Source organism: Eleutherodactylus coqui, chromosome 4 (genome assembly GCF_035609145.1).
Source record: "Eleutherodactylus coqui strain aEleCoq1 chromosome 4, aEleCoq1.hap1, whole genome shotgun sequence".
Classification (NCBI taxonomy): domain Eukaryota; kingdom Metazoa; phylum Chordata; class Amphibia; order Anura; family Eleutherodactylidae; genus Eleutherodactylus; species Eleutherodactylus coqui.
The window spans coordinates 2,540,432-2,563,542 of NC_089840.1; the positions used below are offsets into that span (position 1 = coordinate 2,540,432).

At 45.5% G+C, this 23,111-nt stretch overlaps 1 protein-coding gene across 1 annotated transcript in view; it reads right to left on the minus strand.

Annotated features, from left to right (window-relative positions):
* GET1 (guided entry of tail-anchored proteins factor 1) overlaps positions 1 to 23,111 on the minus strand; it is a 112,219-nt gene that overhangs the window by 69,787 nt on the left and 19,321 nt on the right. Inside the window, exon 2 of the mRNA XM_066598954.1 lies at positions 21,035 to 21,200. Coding sequence (XP_066455051.1) covers positions 21,035 to 21,200 — 166 coding nt within the window. The remainder of the gene's footprint in view (positions 1 to 21,034; positions 21,201 to 23,111) is intronic.

The following is a 23,111-nucleotide window of genomic DNA, read 5'->3' on the forward strand; positions in this document are numbered from 1 at the left end:
TCCACTCCATACATCTCTGACCTAATATCCTGATACCACATGTAATCTATATACAACCTGCCCCCCATACATCTCTGACCTAATATCCTGATACCCCCCACAAGTAATCCATATACATGTCCCCCATACATCTCTGACCTAATATGCTGATACCCCCACATGTAATCTATAAACAACCTGTCCCCCCCCCATACATCTGTAACCGAATATCCTTATACCACCACATGTAATCTTTATACACCCTGTCCCCCCATACATCTCTGAGCTAATATCCTGATACCCCAAACATGTAATCTATATACAACCTCTTCCCCCCATACATCTCTGACCTAATATGCTGATACCTCCACACGTAATCTATAAACAACCTGTCCCCCCCATACATCTGTAACCGAATATCCTGATACCACCACATGTAATCTATGAACAACCTGTTCCCCCCATACATCTCTGACCTAATATCCTGATACCCCCACATGTAATCTTTATACAACCTGTCCCCCATACATCTCTGACCTAATATCCTGATACCACCCACATGTAATCTTTATACAACCTGTCCCCCCATACATCTCTGACTTAATATCCTGATACCCCCCACATGTAATCTATATACAACCTGTCCCTCCATACATCTCTGACCTAATATCCTGATACCCCCCACATGTAATCTATATACAACCTGTCCCCTCCATACATCTCTGGCCTAATATCCTGATACCACCACATGTAATCTATATACAACCTGTCCCTCCATACATCTCTGACCTAATATCCTGATACACCCACATGTAATCTATATACAACCTGTCCCCCCATACATCTCTGACCTAATATCCTGATACCCCCACATGTAATCTTTATACAACCTGTCCCCCATACATCTCTGACCTAATATCCTGATACCACCCACATGTAATCTTTATACAACCTGTCCCCCCATACATCTCTGACTTAATATCCTGATACCCCCCACATGTAATCTATATACAACCTGTCCCTCCATACATCTCTGACCTAATATCCTGATACCCCCCACATGTAATCTATATACAACCTGTCCCCTCCATACATCTCTGGCCTAATATCCTGATACCACCACATGTAATCTATATACAACCTGTCCCTCCATACATCTCTGACCTAATATCCTGATACACCCACATGTAATCTATATACAACCTGTCCCTCCATACATCTCTGACCTAATATCCTGATACCCCCACATGTAATCTATATACAGCCTGTCCCCCATACATCTCTGACCTAATATCCTGATACCCCCACATGTAATCTATATACAACCTGTCCCCCCATACATCCCTGACCTAATATACTGATACCACCACATGTAATCTATATACAACCTGTCCCCTCCATACATCTGAAACCTAATATCCTGATACCTCCCACATGTAATCTATATACAACCTGTCCCCCATACATCTGTGACCTAATATCCTGATACCCCCCCCATATGTAATCTATATACAACCTGTCCCCCCATACATCTCTGACCTAATATGCTGATACCACCCACATGTAATCTATAAACAACCTGTGCCACGCCCCAAACATTTCTGACCTAATATCCTGATACCTCCCGAATGTAATCTATATACAACCTGTCCCACCATACATCTCTGACCTAATATCCTGATACCCTTCACATGTAATCTATATACAACCGGTCCCCCCATACATCTTTGACCTAATATCCTGTTACCACCTACATGTAATGTATATACAACCAGCCCCCCATACATCTCTGACCTAATATCCTGATACCCCCCACATGTAATCTATATACAACCTATCCCTCCATACATCTCTGACCTGATATCCTGATACCCCCACATGTAATCTATATTCAACCTGTCCCACCATACATCTCTGACCTAATATCCTGATACCTCTACATGTAATCTATATACAACCTGTCCCCCCCATACATCTCTGACCTAATAAACTGATACCACCCACATGTAATCTATATACAACCTGTCCCCCCCATACATCTCTGACCTAATATACTGATACCACCCACATGTAATCTATATACAACCTGTCCCCTCCATACATCTCTGACCTAATATCCTGGATACGCTCCACATGTAATCTATATACAACCTGTCCCCTCCATACATCTCTGACCTAATATCCTGATACCTCCCACATGTATTCTATATACACCCTGTCCCCCCATACATCTCTGACCTAATATCCTGATACCTCCCACATGTATTCTATATACACCGTCCCCCCATACATCTCTGACCTAATATGCCGATACCTCCCACATGTAATCTATATACAACCTGTTCCCTCCATACATCTCTGACCTAATATCCTGATACCCCCACATGTAATCTATATACAACCTGTCCCCCCATACATCTGTAACCTAATACAGGGATACCCCCCACATGTAATCTATAAACAATCTGTTCCCCCCCTACATCTGAAACCTAATATCCTGATACCCCCACATGTGATCTATATACAATCTGTCCGCCCATACATTTGTAACCTAATATCCTGATACCCTCACATGTAATCTATATACAACCTGCCCCCTCCATACATCTCTGATCTTATATCCTGATACCCCCCACATGTAATCTATATACAACCAGTCCCCCATACATTTCTGACCTAATATCCTGATACCCCCCACATGTAATCTATATACAACCTGTCCCCTCCATACATCTCTGACCTAATATCCTGATACCCCCACATGTAATCTATATAACCTGTCCCCCCATACATCTCTGACCTAATATCCTGATACCACATGTAATCTATGCACAACCTGTCCCCCATACATCTCTGACCTAATATCCTGATACCTCCACATGTAATCTATATACAACCTGTCCCCCCATACATCTCTGACCTAATATCCTGATACCTCCCACATGTAATCAATATACAACCTGTCCCCCCATACATCTCTGACCTAATATCCTGATACCCCCCACATGTAATCTATATACAACCTGTCCCCCCATATATCTCTGACCTAATATGCTGATACCTCCACATGTAATCTATAAACAACCTGTCCCCCCCCATACATCTGTAACCGAATATCCTTATACCACCACATGTAATCTTAATACAACCTGTCCCTCCATGCATCTCTGACCTAATATGCTGATACCCCCCACATGTAATCTATATAAAACCTGTCCCCCCCCCCCCATACATCTGTAACCGAATATCCTTATACCACCACATGTAATCTATATACAACCTGTGCCCCCAAACATCTCTGACCTAATATCCTGATACCACCCACAAGTAATCTATATACAACCTGTCCCTCCATACATCTCTGACCTAATATCCTGATACCCCACATGTAATCTATATACAACCTGTCCCCTCCATACATCTCTGGCCTAATATCCTGATACCCCCACATGTAATCTATATACGACCTGTCCCTCCATACATCTCTGACCTAATATCCTGATACCTCCACATGAAATCTATATACAACCTGTCCCCCCATACATCTCTGACCTAATATCCTGATACCCCCACATGTAATCTATATACAACCTGTCCCCCATACATCTCTGACCTAATATCCTGATACCCCCCACAGGTAATCTATACACAACCTGTCCCCCCATACATCACTGACCAAATATCCTAATACCCTCCACATGTAATCTATATACAACCTGTCCCCTCCTACATCTCTGACCTAATATCCTTATACCTCCACATGTAATCTATATACGACCTGTCCCCCCCCCTACATCTCTGACCTAATATCCTGATACCTCCACATGTAATCTATATACAACCTGTCCCCTCCATACATCTCTGACCTAATATCCTGATACCCTCCACATGTAATCTATATACAACCTGTCCCCCCCATACATCTCTGACCTAATATCCTGATAGCGCACATGTAATCTATATACAACCTGTCCCCCCATACATCCCTGACCTAATATGCTGATACCACCACATGTAATGTATATACAACCTGTCCCCTCATACATCTCTGACCTAATATCCTGATACTCCCCACATGTAATCTATATACAACCTGTCCCCCCATAAATCTCTGACCTAATATCCTGATACTCCCCACATGTAATCTATATACAACCTGTCCCTCATACATCTCTGACCTAATATCCTGGTACCTCCCACATGTAATCTATATACAACCTGTCCCCCCATACATCTCTGACCTAATATCCTGATACCGCACATGTAATCTATATACAACCTGTCCCCCCACACATCACTGACCTAATATCCTCATACCCCCACATGTAATCTATATACAACCTGTCCTCCATACATCCCTGACATAATATCCTGGATACCCTCCACATGTAATCTATATACAACCTGTCCCCTCCATACATCTCTGACCTAATATCCTGATACCCCCCACATGTAATCTATATACAAACTGTCCCCCCATACATCTCTGACCTAATATCCTGATACCGCACATGTAATCTATATACAACCTGTCCCCCCACACATCACTGACCTAATATCCTCATACCCCCACATGTAATCTATATATAACCGGTCCCCTCCATACATCTCTGACCTAATATCCTGATACCCCCACATGTAATCTATATACAACCTGTCCCCTCCATACATCTCTGACCTAATATCCTGATACCCCCCCACATGTAATCTATATACAACCTGTCCCCTCCATACATCTCTGACCTAATATCCTGATACCCCCACATGTAATCTATATACAACCTGTCCCCCCATACATCTCTGACCTAATATCCTGATACCCCTACATGTAATCTATATACAACCGGTCCACTCCATACATCTCTGACCTAATATCCTGATACCACATGTAATCTATGCACAACCTGTCCCCCATACATCTCTGACCTAATATGCTGATACCTCCACATGTAATCTATAAACAACCTGCCCCCCCCATACATTTGTAACCGAATATCCTTATACCACCACATGTAATCTTTATACACCCTGTCCCCCCATACATCTCTGAGCTAATATCCTGATACCCCCCACATGTAATCTATATACAACCTCTTCCCCCCATACATCTCTGACCTAATATGCTGATACCTCCACATGTAATCTATAAACAACCTGTCCCCCCCCCCCCATACATCTGTAACCGAATATCCTGATACCACCACATGTAATCTATGAACAACCTGTTCCCCCCATACATCTCTGACCTAATATCCTGATACCCCCACATGTAATCTATATACAACCTGTCCCCCATACATCTCTGACCTAATATCCTGATACCCCCCACATGTAATCTATAGACAACCTGTCCCCTCCATACATCTCTGGCCTAATATCCTGATACACCCACATGTAATCTATATACAACCTGTCCCTCCATACATCTCTGACCTAATATCCTGATACGCCCACATGTAATCTATATACAGCCTGTCCCCCATACATCTCTGACCTAATATCCTGATACCCCCACATGTAATCTATATACAACCTGTCCCCTCCATACATCTCTGACCTAATATCCTGATACCCCCACATGTAATCTATATACAGCCTGTCCCCCATACATCTCTGACCTAATATCCTGATACCCCCACATGTAATCTATATACAACCTGTCCCCCCATACATCCCTGACCTAATATACTGATACCACCACATGTAATCTATATACAACCTGTCCCCTCCATACATCTGAAACCTAATATCCTGATACCTCCCACATGTAATCTATATACAACCTGTCCCCCATACATCTGTGACCTAATATCCTGATATCCCCCCCATATGTAATCTATATACAACCTGTCCCCCCATACATCTCTGACCTAATATGCTGATACCACCCACATGTAATCTATAAACAACCTGTGCCACGCCCCAAACATTTCTGACCTAATATCCTGATACCTCCCGAATGTAATCTATATACAACCTGTCCCCCCATACATCGCTGACCTAATATCCTGATACCCTTCACATGTAATCTATATACAACCGGTCCCCCCATACATCTTTGACCTAATATCCTGTTACCACCTACATGTAATGTATATACAACCTGTCCCCCCATACATCTCTGACCTAATATCCTGATACCCCCCACATGTAATCTATATACAACCTGTCCCTCCATACATCTCTGACCTGATATCCTGATACCCCCACATGTAATCTATATTCAACCTGTCCCACCATACATCTCTGACCTAATATCCTGATACCTCTACATGTAATCTATATACAACCTGTCCCCCCCATACATCTCTGACCTAATAAACTGATACCACCCACATGTAATCTATATACAACCTGTCCCCCCCATACATCTCTGACCTAATATACTGATACCACCCACATGTAATCTATATACAACCTGTCCCCTCCATACATCTCTGACCTAATATCCTGGATACGCTCCACATGTAATCTATATACAACCTGTCCCCTCCATACATCTCTGACCTAATATCCTGATACCTCCCACATGTATTCTATATACACCCTGTCCCCCCATACATCTCTGACCTAATATCCTGATACCTCCCACATGTATTCTATATACACCCTGTCCCCCCATACATCTCTGACCTAATATGCCGATACCTCCCACATGTAATCTATATACAACCTGTTCCCTCCATACATCTCTGACCTAATATCCTGATACCCCCACATGTAATCTATATACAACCTGTCCCCCCATACATCTGTAACCTAATACAGGGATACCCCCCACATGTAATCTATATACAACCTGTTCCCCCCCTACATCTGAAACCTAATATCCAGATACCCCCACATCTAATCTATATACAACCTGTCCCCCCATACATCTCTGACCTAATATCCTGATACCCCCCACATGTAATCTATAAACAATCTGTTCCCCCCCTACATCTGAAACCTAATATCCTGATACCCCCACATGTGATCTATATACAATCTGTCCGCCCATACATTTGTAACCTAATATCCTGATACCCCCACATGTAATCTATATACAACCTGCCCCCTCCATACATCTCTGATCTTATATCCTGATACCCCCCACATGTAATCTATATACAACCAGTCCCCCATACATTTCTGACCTAATATCCTGATACCCCCCACATGTAATCTATATACAACCTGTCCCCTCCATACATCTCTGACCTAATATCCTGATACCCCCACATGTAATCTATATAACCTGTCCCCCCATACATCTCTGACCTAATATCCTGATACCACATGTAATCTATGCACAACCTGTCCCCCATACATCTCTGACCTAATATCCTGATACCTCCACATGTAATCTATATACAACCTGTCCCCCCATACATCTCTGACCTAATATCCTGATACCTCCCACATGTAATCTATATACAACCTGTCCCCCCATACATCTCTGACCTAATATCCTGATACCCCCCACATGTAATCTATATACAACCTGTCCCCCCATATATCTCTGACCTAATATGCTGATACCTCCACATGTAATCTATAAACAACCTGTCCCCCCCCCATACATCTGTAACCGAATATCCTTATACCACCACATGTAATCTATATACAACCTGTCCCTCCATGCATCTCTGACCTAATATGCTGATACCCCCCACATGTAATCTATATAAAACCTGTCCCCCCCCCATACATCTGTAACCGAATATCCTTATACCACCACATGTAATCTATATACAACCTGTGCCCCCATACATCTCTGACCTAATATCCTGATACCACCCACATGTAATCTTTATACAACCTGTCCCCCCATACATCTCTGACTTAATATCCTGATACCACCCACAAGTAATCTATATACAACCTGTCCCTCCATACATCTCTGACCTAATATCCTGATACCCCACATGTAATCTATATACAACCTGTCCCCTCCATACATCTCTGGCCTAATATCCTGATACCCCCACATGTAATCTATATACGACCTGTCCCTCCATACATCTCTGACCTAATACAGATACTCCCCGACTTGCGAACAGGTTCCGTTCCGGGAGCCCGTTCGCAAGTCCGTTTTGTTCGCAAGTCGAACAAGTAGTAGTATGGAGCGGGATCGCGGGTGGATCCCGCTCCATACAACGTCGGGTGCCGGCTGTTCTTACAGCGGGCACCCGGCGGCAGCAGTTCCGACGAGCCGCGCCGCTTGTCGGAACTGTTAACACTTTAAATACCGCTCTGACAGCGGTATTTAAAGTGTTAACAGTTCTGACGAGCGGCGCGGCTCGTCGGAACTGCTGCCGCCGGGTGCCCGCTGTAAGAAACAGCCTGCACCCGACGTTCAGGGGGCCCGTACAGCGTCCCACGATGAGATCGCTGGACGCTGTGTGGTTGCTAGGCAGCCGGGGACCTCCTGAAAGGCGCCAGGGCTGCCTATGCAGAGTGCCCATCAAGCGCACGGCTTGCTAGGCGCTCTGCATAGACAGCCCTAGGGCCTTTCAGAAGGCCCCCGGCTGCCTAGCAACCGCGATCTGACCGGACAGGCTTCTATCAGGCTTGATAGAAGCTTGTCCGGTCCCTGCACAGTATGATGTAATGCCATAGCATTACATCATACTGTGCAAAACAGATAGTTCGTATCTAGCGAAATTCGCAAGTCGAATGTTCGCAAGTCGGGGACTATCTGTATCCTGATACCCCCCACATGTAATCTATATACAACCTGTCCCCCATACATCTCTGACCTAATATCCTGATACCCCCCACAGGTAATCTATATACAACCTGTCCCCCCATACATCACTGACCAAATATCCTAATACCCTCCACATGTAATCTATATACAACCTGTCCCCTCCTACATCTCTGACCTAATATCCTTATACCTCCACATGTAATCTATATACGACCTGTCCCCCCCCTACATCTCTGACCTAATATCCTGATACCTCCACATGTAATCTATATACAACCTGTCCCCCCATACATCTCTGACCTAATATCCTAATACCCCCACATGTAATCTATATACAACCTGTCCCCCCATACATCTCTGACCTAATATCCTAATACCCTCCACATGTAATCTATATACAACCTGTCCCCTCCATACATCTCTGACCTAATATCCTGATACCCTCCACATGTAATCTATATACAACCTGTCCCCCCCATACATCTCTGACCTAATATCCTGATAGCGCACATGTAATCTATATACAACCTGTCCCCCCATACATCCCTGACCTAATATGCTGATACCACCACATGTAATGTATATACAACCTGTCCCCTCATACATCTCTGACCTAATATCCTGATACTCCCCACATGTAATCTATATACAACCTGTCCCCCCATAAATCTCTGACCTAATATCCTGATACTCCCCACATGTAATCTATATACAACCTGTCCCTCATACATCTCTGACCTAATATCCTGGTACCTCCCACATGTAATCTATATACAACCTGTCCCCCCATACATCTCTGACCTAATATCCTGATACCTCCCACATGTAATCTATATACAACCTGTCCCCCCCCATACATCTGTAACCGAATATCCTTATACCTCCACATGTAATCTATAAACAACCTGTCCCCCCCCATACATCTGTAACCGAATATCCTTATACCACCACATGTAATCTATGCACAACCTGTCCCCCCATACATCCCTGACCTAATATCCTGATACCTCCACATGTAATCTATAAACAACCTGCCCCCCCATACATCTCTGACCTAATATCCTGATACCTCCACATGTAATCTATAAACAACCTGTCCCCCCCATACATCTGTAACCGAATATCCTTATACCACCACATGTAATCTATATACAACCTGTCCCCCCATACATCTCTGACCTAATATTCTGATACCCCCAAATGTAATCTTTATACAACCTGTCCCTCCATACATCTCTGACCTAATATCCTGATACCCCACATGTAATCTATATACAACCTGTCCCCCCATACATCTCTGACCTAATATCCTGATACCTCCACATGTAATCTATAAACAACCTGTCCCCCCCATACATCTGTAACCGAATATCCTTATACCACCACATGTAATCTATATACAACCTGTCCCCCCATACATCTCTGACCTAATATTCTGATACCCCCAAATGTAATCTTTATACAACCTGTCCCTCCATACATCTCTGACCTAATATCCTGATACCCCCACATGTAATCTATATACAACCTGTCCCCCCCATACATCTCTGACCTAATATCCTGATTCCCCACATGTAATCTATATACAGCCTGTCCCCCCCATACATCTCTGACCCAATATCCTGATACCACCACATGTAATCTATATACAACCTGTCCCTCCATACATCTCTGACCTAATATCCTGATACCCCCCACATGTAATCTATATACAACCTCTTCCCCCATACATCTCTGACCTGATATCCTGATACCACCCACAAGAAATCTATATACAACCTGTCCCTCAATACATCTCTGACCTAATATCCTGATACCCCCCACATGTAATCTATATACAACCTGTCCCCTCCATACATCTCTGACCTAATATCCTGATACCACCACATGTAATCTATATACATCCTGTCTCCCCATACATCTCTGACCTAATATCCTGATACCCCCCACATGTATTCTATATACACCCTGTCCCCCCATACATCTCTGACCTAATATCCTGATACCCCCCACATGTATTCTATATACACCCTGTCCCTCCATACATCTCTGACCTAATATCCTGATACCCCCCACATGTAATCTATATACAAACTGTCCCCTCCATACATCTCTGATCTAATAGCCTGATACCTCCCACATGTAATCTATATACAACCGGTCCCCCCATACATCTCTGACCTAATATCCTGATACTCCCTACATGTAATGTATATACAACCTGTCCCCCCATATATCTGTAACCTAATATCCTTATACCCCCACATGTAATCTATATACAGCCTATCCCCCTCATAGATCTCTGACCTAATATCCTGATACCCCCACATGTAATCTTTATACAACCTGTCCCTCCATACATCACTGATCTAATATCCTGATACCGCCACATGTAATCTATATACAACCTGTCCCCACATACATTTCTGACCTAATATCCTGATACCCCCCACATGTAATCTATATACAACCTGTCCCCTCCATACATCTCTGACCTAATATCCTGATACCACCACATGTAATCTATATACAACCTGTCCCCCCATACATCTCTAACCTAATATCCTGATACCCCCACATGTAATCTATATACAACCTGCCCCTCCATACATCTCTGACCTAATATACTGATACCACCCACATGTAATCTTTATACAACCTGTCCCTCCATACATCTCTGACCTAATATCCTGATGCTCCCACATGTAATCTATATACATCCTGTCCCCCCATACATCTCTGACCTAATATCCTGATACCCCCCACATGTATTCTATATACACCCTGTCCCCCCATACATCTCTGACCTAATATCCTGATACCCCCCCACATGTAATCTATATACAACCTGTCCCCCCATACGTCTGTAACCTAATATCCTGATACCACCACATGTAATCTATATACATGTCCCCCCATACATCTCTGACCTAATATCCTGATACCTCCCACATGTAATCTATATACAACCTGTCCCCCCCATACATCTGTAACCTGATATCCTGATACCCCCCACATGTAATATATCAAGCAGAGGTCGAACTGCTTTGCGCACTTCTTGGGCACACCTGGCCTAGTATGGGAGGATCTGCACAGACACCCCTGTCACTTCAATGGCGCTCTCTTCCCTCTTTAGTTTTATGAGAGTGCACCCAACATGTCTTGCGGGCGGGTAACGTCCTCAGATGCCGGGCCAAGAGCACAATGGATTCTATCCAAACTTTGTCTGTTTAAAGGGATGCACAAGCCCTCTCAGAATGTCGGGCCGGTGCAAACAGCCGACTGCCCATGGCATCCTTTGGCATCCCCCGTGATCCGCTGGTTCCACTGGGAGAAGCCGTGGCCAGCGATGCATTTCCCCGCAGCAGCAACTGTAGAATTACAGTGCAGCCCCTTCCTTCTGGGTGACGGAGGGGGGTGTATGGCGTCCATCTGCCCTTATGGTATGCGAAGAGAACCGGGCCGCACTCTCATTATTGATTTGTCCTCCATGGAATCGGCCTGAGGCCAAAGAATCTTCCCATGAGGATTCCTGCTGATCCTTCAGGACACAACCCTTCTTTACAAGGATGTTTCACGGAATCCACTTTACCTACAAGGTATTCAGATTCGAGTGGGTCGCTCTGCCATACAATGGCCCTTTATGATTGAAAGGCGCCCCGTCAATAACAGCGTTTAATCAAAACAAACAACGGGGAGGAGCGAAGACTGAAAGAACAAATCCAGAGCAGCTCCAGCAAGTCCCATGGAACTAGAATAAGACGGCCAAGAAGGAGCAGCAGGTCCGACGACTCCATCCAACGTACATGCATGTAGTGAAATACCGTTAATGGGGCGTCCGACAGCATGAACCACAGAACCAACCAGGAGGCACCTCTGATCAAAGGCGGAGGGGGTATTTTGTATCAGTATCATAACAAGCCGAATATCTGATACAGGTCACATCTATGGTAACCAACTCAACGGCCGCCGCATTACAGCCTCCACCCCTCTATCAGACCCCGGCCCTCTCACGATTGGATCTTCTGTGTACGGTAATCCTCCCCGTGATCCCGTAGTGCGGCATAAAATCACGTGATAAGTTTTCCGTTGATCAGTTTCAGTGTGAATCCACATTAGATGGAAGATCCAGCGATCAGAGCGACTTCCAGCGAGGCCGGTCATCGGTGCTGGACTAGCCGGGGGCTCACCGCCAACCGTGGGGGGGGGGGGGGGGGGTTTCTCATGTAACAGTGTGGAGGGTATACAGAGAATGGCGCAATCGAGGAAAACATCCAGCGAAATGGGATCCTGTGGATGAAAACAACTCATCACTGAAAGGGGTCGGAGGAGGATGTCAGGAATCGTTCTGACCAACAGGCTGCACAGTCAGCTGAATACAACGCTGGAGCTCCAACTAACATGTCCGAACGCACAACTCGCCGTTCCTCCGCACAGATGGTATAACAGCGGACGACCAGTTCCAGCGCCATTGTGTCTAAGAGAAACAGACTCCAGCGGGCAAAAGAGCGCAAAACTTGTATCACTGAGCAGCGGGAAAACATCTCCTGGTCAGATGGAGACAGATTTATGTGCTGATGGGAGGTCAGAATTTGGCACAAGCAGCATGAATAGATGATTCCAGCTGGTGGAGGTGCAGTAACAGTGGGGAAGGTTTACTTTGGTGCACCCAGGGTCCTCTGATATTTGTGGATGGATGCCACAATGAATTGCTGAAGTTCTGAAGACCAAAGGCGGTCCGGCGCACTACTAAACGGGAGGAAAGTGGGGGTTGGTGGGTCTGACACTCCTACCGTCTAAATGGGCTTTTCATCACCGCCCACTGTGCAAGCTTTTCTAGATCTTTTTGAATCCTCTCTCTTCCCTATTGTTAGCTATCCCTCCTAGCTTTGTGTCGTCGGCAGATGTGATCAGTTTCCGATCCAATCCCTCCTCCAGATCATTTATAACAATGTTGCCCAACACTGGGCCTAGGACAGAGCCTTGTGGTCCCACTTGATACATTCTTCCACTTGGATGTGCAGCCATTTATGACCACTCTTTAAGTACGATCACTCAGCCAGCTGTGAATCCTCCTAACAGTTGCCTTGTCAATCCCAGATTTGGTCATTTCATCAATAAGTCTGATATGAGATACTTTGTCAAATGCTTTTCTAAAGCCAAGATATACTATATCCACCGCATTTCCCTGGTCAACCCAGTCGGTGATTCTGTCATAGAAGGACATTAGATTCGTCTGGCATGACTTGTTTGTTACACCCCATGCTGGCTCTGGTTAATTACTCCATTCCCATCCAAGTACTTGCATACATGCTGTTTAATAATCTGTTCAGAGCTCTTTTCCGGTATAGAAGTCAGGCTCACAGGTCTGTAGTTTTACCTATAGTTTTCCAGCTACACCTTGCATTATTTACCCCACTAAAAAAAGTTGTCCGGGGAAAAAAAACACATAACACCAGAATTGTGATTTTTTTCTTTGGCTCAGCCCATCTCCAAGAAAAAATGTACTAAATAGCGATCAAAAAGTCATATGTACTCCAAAATGGTTCCAATAGAAGCTACAGATTGTTCGCCAAAAAACGAGCCCTCACACAACTATGTCGACGGAGGAATACAATGGCAGCATGAAATAATGTTCTGTTTATCCAAAGATATTACATTTTTTTTAAGTAGTGCAGCAAAAAAAAAAAAAAACTGTATAAATTTTGTGCAGAGCTGAACCTCATCGTCGGCTCGTTAACTAATTGTTGGGACTGACCAGTGCCACTGAACGATTTCTTGAGCAAGCCAACAACATATCTGCCGGTATAAACAGGCCGCGTGAGTCAGCTCTGACATGAGAAAGCATATGGTGTAAACATGGTGAAGTAGTCCACCAATGAGGTGGAAGGGCCATGTGCACACAGTCCGGCCTTCTTTAACCCCTTAATGACGCGGCCTATTTTGGCGTTGAGGACCAAGCGATTTTGGTATTTTTCCATCTCCATTTTTCAAAAGCCATAACCTTTTTATTTTTCCGTTGGCGCGGCCGTATGAGGGCTTGTTTTTTGCGTGGCGAGCTGTAGTTTTTATCGGTGCCACTTTTGGGTACATAGACTATATCGTAAAACTTATTTTTTTTTATGATAACGGAGAGAAAATGCATCAATTCTGCCATAGATTTTATCTTTTTTACAGCATTAATCATGCAGTATAAATGACACACTACATTTTTTCTGCGGGCCGGTACGATTACAACGACACCAAAATTCTTATATTTTTTTTTAGGTTTTTACACTTTTTTGCAATAAAACCCTTTTTTTTTAAATTTTTTTTTTATTCTATCGCTGCATTCAAAGTCTTGTTACTTTTTTTTATTTTCCTATGTACGGAGCTCTATGAGGGCTTATTTTTTTTGTGAAACAAGCTGTAGTTTTTATTGGTACCGTTTTGGGGAATGTACAGCTTTTTGATTACTTTGATTGCATTTTTTGGAAGGCAAAATGCTAAAAATTAGCATTTTGCCTCTGTTTTTAGTGGGGTTTTTTACGCTTTTTGCCGTACAAAAAAAAGGTGTGTTCAACTTTTTGTACACGTCGTTACGGACGCGTCAATACCCAATATGTGGGAGTTTAAATTTTTTTTACCTTTTTTTATGCTAATATTAAAAGAAGCACAAAAAAAGGGTTTTGTTTTTTTTTGGATTTTTTTATTTTTTTTTACACACTATTTGAGTCCCTCTGAGGGACTTGCAGCACTGTACCTATGATTGCTGTGATAAGGCATGGCAGAGCTACTGCCCTGCCATGCCTTATCGCAGTGTCTGGCGTCCTGTTGCTATGGCGACAGGCCGAGCTCTCGCGATAACATCGCCGGAGACACAGAGGGAGCGCGCTCCCTCTTTGAACTCTTTTCCTACTTAGATTGTGGCAGGGAAGGGGTTAAAAGCGGGGAGGGGCGCATCTCCAATGCCCCCCCGCTGTTGCAGCGGGACTCCGGCTGTGACTGACAGCCGGCTCCCGCAGCGGGATAGCGCGAGGTCAGTCATGATATCGCGCTATCCCGATGACGTACCGGTACGTCATGTTGCGGGAAGTACCAGGCTCCCATGACGTAGCGGAAAGGGTTAAACAACCACTAAGCATATGCCTATTAAAGTAGCGGGTGCAATAGGCGGCAGTACCCTATTCAAGACCCCTGGGTGGGAATGCGAGCATCTGGGCAGTAATCGAATCAATATGATTAATCGTATTTTTCAGTGGCACAACTCAGAATCATGAAATTGAGATTAGCCCTGCCCCCTGTAGGGGGGGCTAATATCAGGCTGGGAGGAGGAAGTGCGCAGGACGCCAGGGAGTACGAATCCCCGGCCCGCGGCGCACCCCACAAAAACGTCAGTAGTTTTCAGCATTACGACATTGGTGATTACAAAGCATCGCTCACCAGGTTTACCCCTCTGAACAGCCGGCAGTATATCAGCCTGTAATTAAGCTTTTTAACCCCTTACTGACGAGGCCTATTTTGTTCCTAAGGATGCAACGATTTTTCATCTCCACTTTTCAGAAGCCATAACCTTACTTTCCCTGTCAGGGGCCTCTCCATCATGTCCCATACCACAGTACTGTCTCTAGCCAGCAGATGGCGCCATTGTATAATGGCAGAAAGAGAAAGACCCCTAGGAAACCCTGAATCCAAAATTGGATTGCAAAGGGTTAATCATGCAACACGATAAAGGTTCGGTCCGGTGTCGCCAGTAGAGGACAATGTAATTGTTCCCAGTAAGAGAATCCAAGTCATCCTGTAGATAGGAGACCTTTAATGGCTACAAAGACACAACGTTACTGCAGCTTCCGGAGCGCTCAGGGATCTTCCTCAGGAATAATGGAAAAGATCTGGAGAGGCATTTATATAACTACATATACACATGATCACATGGGAGGGCGCAGACATGGAGTGATTAATTAGCACTTAGATAAGTACCAGAAAGGGATGAGCAGAACAGTAAATCCTTGATTAGTCCACTGATAAGGGATGTTAAAGTTTTATGGTCTCCAAATTGCTGTTAGGGGGTCACCAGGCCAGCCTGTTATCTCTGCTCCAGATCTCTCATAACTCCACTGATACAAGACCCCCCCCCTGAGGTTCATTCTGTTTTTGATAGCCTCAAAGATGGTTATAAATGTATATTCCCAAATTCTTCTGTGACGTTGGGATTTGAAGTTTCCTTTAAGTATAATAACTTTCATATGTTGTATGTTGTGTCCGTGACCAGAACAATACTTGGCCGCAGGTAATTCTGTATTTTACTCTTTAATTAAGGAACAGGACAAAAACTGAAAGCGAGGCTGAGATGCCACTGCCCTCCGTCACCTTCAGCCTACATTCATTTGTGGGAACCCCCTCTCAGCTGGGATGTGAAGTTACATACTGGGGCGAGAAGGGGTTAAAGAGAATCAGTCACCGGGTTTTACTCTTTTGAACAAGTGGTTATCAGTCCTTAATTAAGCATTTTAAACACTCTTTTACCAACCAGACCAGTGCTTGTATAAATGGCCTTTACACGGGCCGATGTTGGCAGTATGGGGCACAAACGATCATTATTATGCCCGCTTGTGCCACGTGCAATATAATCATGATCAGCAGCACATCTCCCTTTCACATGGGGAGATGTGCTGTCAACAAGGATTCATTTTTCTCCAGCATGAATGACCCAATCAGTCGTTGAATAGTGTTTGTTCTTTATTGGCTGATTGGGGTCATGTTTATATGGTCCAATGATCGTGCCCGGCTGTGTAGAAGGGTCTCTGCCCACAGTACTGGCATAATGTTATACAATGAATGAGGCGTGTATTGGCACTGGGTGTTTTTTCTTACCTTTTTACCCCAGACGGATCTACTTTCATACCTGTGGTTTGGTCTGCTTACCGCTGACTGTCAAAGTATAACCCCAAAATGATAGCATACTTCTGGGGAGTGGGCTAGTACCCAACATAAATGGCTATCTAAGCATAAAATGGAAAATATACCAGCGGTAGACACTTTGGGCGCTCGTCCAGCCTGCGGTGATAACGTGGTGTGATGAAGGACAGCTCACTGGGTACGGCGCCATCCTGTGGACGTTTCTATGGCTTCTTCTGCATGGAGGAGTTTTTCCAAGAGATCCGTGGATCAGCAAACCTTCTGACTGAAGATGTGAAGTTACGGCCCTCCTACACGGGCTGACAATTCCACGATTCTTGTTTGCCGCTGGAACGAGTTGATGACGTCATCACAAGCTTGTTGGCGCTCCGGCAGCCCGCTGACAATAGTGCAGTCCTTGGGCACTTATCCTTCAGTGTTTCACAGTCCTACGATCAGTGACTAAATACCGGCGCTGGTTTCCCGCTCGTCGTTCAGTCGTTTGCACATTAAACGATGGTCATTCCATTCTCTGAACGATAATTGTTCCGTCTAAACGCAGCATTAGGAAGGAATGGTTTACCCCGCAGATGAGGAAAATTGCCTTTTACCTCTAGGGGGGGCTGCAGGATGGAAGCAGGGTGATCCTTAGGCCTTACAAACCATATTACATACCGATCAGAGTAAAAAAGCACGGAGTTACTGGTAAGGAGGACGGAAACACTGCACATACAGCGCCCATATGGGAGGACACGGAGCTCCAACAGAAACAGTCAGAAATAGAGTACTACACCTTACTGACGCCACCGATAAGACACTTCTCAGAGTTGTTTAATAGGCCTTTGGCAAAATACTACATGAAGTGTACTGGAGACCCGCTGCAGTCCTGGACTTTGTGACATCTGCCATCGCTGGAGGTCAGGTGACCACTGCAGCCAATCAGATGCTGCAGTCATAATCCCGTCACCTGACGATGCCAGGAGAACAAGTGGCGACAATGCAGCTTCTGATTGGCTGCAGCGATCACCTGACTTCTAGTGACAACAGCTGTCTCAGCAAAAGCCAGGACCACCGGATCCCGCCAGCAGAAGAGAGGCAGATACTTCTCAGTTTACTTTACCGCTGTCAGCTATATTAAAAAGGAGTCTGTCAACTCGAAGAAGCCGTCCAAACTGCCAGCCTCATGTTATAGATCTGGGGGAGCCGAGCGGACTGATATATAGTTTTCAGGAGAAGGACTCTACCGAACTTGTATTTTATTCATTTACCGTATATACCGGCGTATAAGACGACTTTTGAACCCCGAAAAATCTGCTCTGCAGTCGGGGGTCGTCTTATGCGCCGGTAATACAAAAAAAAAAAAAGTGTAAAAAAAAAAAATTTTATTACTCACCTCCCACGGCGTCCTGTCGCGCTCCGGCAGGATGTCGCTCGCTCCGGCAGGCTGTCGCTCGCTCCTCGTCCCCGGCGCAGCATAGCTTTCTGAATGCGGGGCTTGAAATCCCCGCTTCCAGAAAGCTAATACACACGCCGGCAGCCATGACAGCATTGAATGGCTGTGATTGGCTAAAGCACACGTGGCTTCAGCCAATCACACTATTCAATGACATCATTGAATGGCTGTGATTGGCTGAAGGCGCACGTGTTAGCAATCACACCCATTCAATGATGTCATTGAATAGTGTGATTGGCTGAAGCCACGTGTGCTTTAGCCAATCACAGCCATTCAATGATGTCATGGCTGCCGGCGTGTGTATTAGCTTTCTGGAAGCGGGGATTTCAAGCCCCACATTCAGAAAGCTATGCTGCGCCGGGGACGAGGAGCGAGCGACAGCCTGCCGGAGCGAGCGACATCCTGCCGGAGCGCGACAGAACGCCGTGGGAGGTGAGTAATAAAATTTTTTTTTTTTTCTCCACTGAATACCGGCGTATAAGGTGACAGTTGGGGGGTCGTCTTATACGCCCCGTCGCCTTATACGCCGGTATATACGGTATATCTCTGCACATTCTGAGCTGAACAGTCCAGTGGGCGGAGCTATATGTAATTGACAGCTGTGTATGACTGCATATCTAAGGAAGGCTGTTAACCACTGATAGCTCCGCCCACTGGACTGTTCGGCTCAGAATGAGCAGAGATATAAATGAATAAAATACAAGTTCTAAAGGAGTTCTCCCCATAAAACTACCAGTCTGCTCGGCTCCTACCGTTCTATACCATCATGGCAGCAATTTGAATGGAGTTATCGAGTTGACAAGACTCCCTCTAATGGGAAGTTGTCCAGTAACCAGACAACACCTTGTTACATGCAGAAGTGTGACATCTCACCAGCGGTGCCCCAAAGAGATCTTCACTAGAGTTGAGTCGTCCGGTTACTACGGTTTAATACGGACCCGCTGTATTAAATAATAAAGTGAACTATGCTTACCCTCCGCAGCCACCGGGATCCAGCGCTGAAGCCCCACTGTGGTCCCAGTGGTTGTTGTGACAGATTATGTCATAGGTAACCAGGGGAGAGCTGCAGCCAATGAGAGACCGCACTGACATCACTCATTGCCCTGGCATTGGTGCTCTCATCTCGAGTGTCGTGATGTCAGGACTTCAGGAAGCTGAAGTCTCTCATTGGTCACCTGATTTTCTGTCACATCTTAATATATGCATTTAGATTCTATTTTTTTTGTAAATATGTTGAGAACGGTCGGTCCTAGAGAGCTGCAACCGGTCTAAAACCTTCCAACGTGGCACATTTGGTGCAGATCGGGCAGTCGTTTGGCCGTGCATGACCAACAGAAATTATATTATATATATATCTTGTCCTGCAGTCGGAACTTTCCTTGAGAAACAAGTCTGATCAGAGCAAAACGAGCCGAACTGATGATCTGCATTTCCCAGTAGTGTAGGGACAGGGGGCGCAGATGCTACACGGACATTTGGCCTCCGCTACCTGGAAGGACGTGCAGAGGTGCGACGGGGTTCGAGTTGTACAGTCATGTAATAACTTGAGGGCGACAGCCTACTGTGTGCACAGCTTCCCCCTATGATATAGGCATGTATTGTAAGAAGCCACGGCACACGACAGCACTGGGTTGGCCACCGCACACGCTCGCCCAGCAATCCAGAACGACCTCTGCAGTGGCAGAGCGGGACACAGGGGCTGTTCTTAAGACTGATGGGGGTCTCAGTTATTGCCCAACCTGTGGATATCCTGTGCATAGAGGATAACTTAGAAACGTGGAGCAACCCCTTTAACGGGTCAAAGTAGCCTGTTCTGCTGATGGGTGGGGGCCTCAGAGGTTGGACCCCCCTCTATCACACATTTATGGCAGATCCAATCTCACATCATTGTGCATCAAACTGCAATTGTAGCCAAATAAGAACATTTGCAAGACTTTTTATAACAGTAACAAAACTTCTTGTAACTTTCTTCTATTGGGAAACTTTGAGCGGGACGGGTCAGTATATAGATGTAATAAGTACAGGGGGATTACCGTGCGTCTTCAGCTTGTCAGTCATCTTGTTGATTTTGCGTTCCAGTCTGGCATATCTGGCGAACTCATCCATCATACTGATAGTGGAGAGCTCCTGCCTCATCCTCTGGATATCGGCCCTCTTCTGCTGCTCCTGCTCGGCATCCTTCTGCAGCAGCCTGGACACCTAGATGGCAGGAAACAGACCGGGTTTAAAGGGGTTGTCCCAGGAGTTAGACTTATTCTGTATGCACAGGCTGGGGGGGGCTGATCGCTGGGTCCCGTCTCCCTCCGTATGCATGGAGTTGCGGTGAAGCATGCGCATTGCTGCTCCATTCATCTCTTTGGGATTGCTAAAGAGAAGCGGATAACAGCGCATGGCGATCCCAGCAATCCCGGAGGCGAATGTAGTGGCAGCTCACGTGGTCGCCTGCTGCTGCCGTCATACAAGCACGGACCCCATTCCCATGATAGGTGGAGGTTTCAGCAGTCAAACCCCACCAGTTATCAATCCTTGAATAAAGGAACTTTACAAATCTTGTGATATCCCCTTTGAATTTGATTGATAGGATGTGACTGCTGAGACCCCCACCGATCCTGAGAATGGTGGCCCCACTCTTCTGTCACTGTGGGCTCTGTGAGATCAGACTGAATGTAGTGGCAATTGTGCATGGCCGTCGTTCTGCAGGTCATTGGGACTGATGGAAATAGCCAAGTACAAGAGCTCAACTATGCAGACATCGCACCGCAGGTGAATGGAGCGGCACCTCGCATGTGTGACCACCACTCCTCCCAATCTAATGTTACTGAATGGGCTGCAGAGTCCACAGTGATGAGAAGATGGCCATTGCACCCCACTGATCACACTTATATCACCTATCCAGTGAACAACCCCTGTAAGGAAGAAAAAGCTCTTCAGCTCCATGGGGTGCTTCTGTCCTCCTTAACAGCTCCAGCCTGACAAAGACCGCAGAGCGCGGTGGAAACATCGCTGCTGGATATGCTAGACTTCTTTTTGCTAATAAAGTTTTGGAGGTTTTATGACCTGTGTCTACCTGGCTGGTTGGATTCCCTGGTGCTGCCCATCCTTCAAACCCCAGTAATCAGCATCCACTCTGGACAAGAAGCCGCGATGGTTGGTTTACAGATAAGCTGCAAGGAGACACGGGTTGTGTGAGTGGTTTATGCCACATCCACAAATGCCTCAATCACAACCTCTTGCAAGAGGTCAAAGTTTGTCTACGGAGGCCATACAATCAGCAGTGATGGGATGCTGAACATGGTAGGCGACTACCCAACGCCTGATCCCCACCCAACGCCTTTTCCCCCACCTGCGACTACCCAACGCCTGCTCCCCACATGGGCGACTAGAATCATAGACTTGTAGAGTTGGAAGGGACCTCCAGGGTCATTAGGTGCAACCCCCTGCTCAGTGCAGGATGCACTAAATCATCCCAGACTGATGTCTGTCCGGCCTTTGTTTGAACACTTCCATTGAAGGTGAACTCCCCACCTCCCGTGGCAACCTGTTCCACTCATTGATCCCCCTCACTGTCTAATATCCAATCTGTGTCTCCTCCCTTTGAGTTTCATCCCATTGCTTCTAGTCTTTCTTTGTACAGATGAGAATAGGGCTGATCCCTCTGCACTGTGACAGCCCTTCAGATATTAAGTCTCCTCTCAGCCTTCTCTTCTGCTAGACATTCCCAGATCCTTTACCCGTTCCTCATAGGACATGATTTGCAGACCGCTCACCATCTTGGTAACTCTTCTCTGAACTTGCTCCAGTTTGTCTATGTCTTTTATAAAGTGGGGTGCCCAGAACTGGACCCAGTATTCCAGATGAGGTCTGACTAAGGAAGAGTAGAGGGAGATAATGACCTCACGTGATCTACACTCTATGCTTCTCTTAATACATCCCAGAATTGTGTTTGCCTTTTTGGCTGCTGCATCACATTGTTGACTCATGTTCAGTCTATGATCTATTAGTATACCCAAGTCTTTTTCACATGTGCTGCTTAGCCCAATTCCTCCTATTCTGTATGCGCTTTCTTCATTTTTCTTGCCCAGATGAAGGACTTTGCTTTTCTCCTTGTTA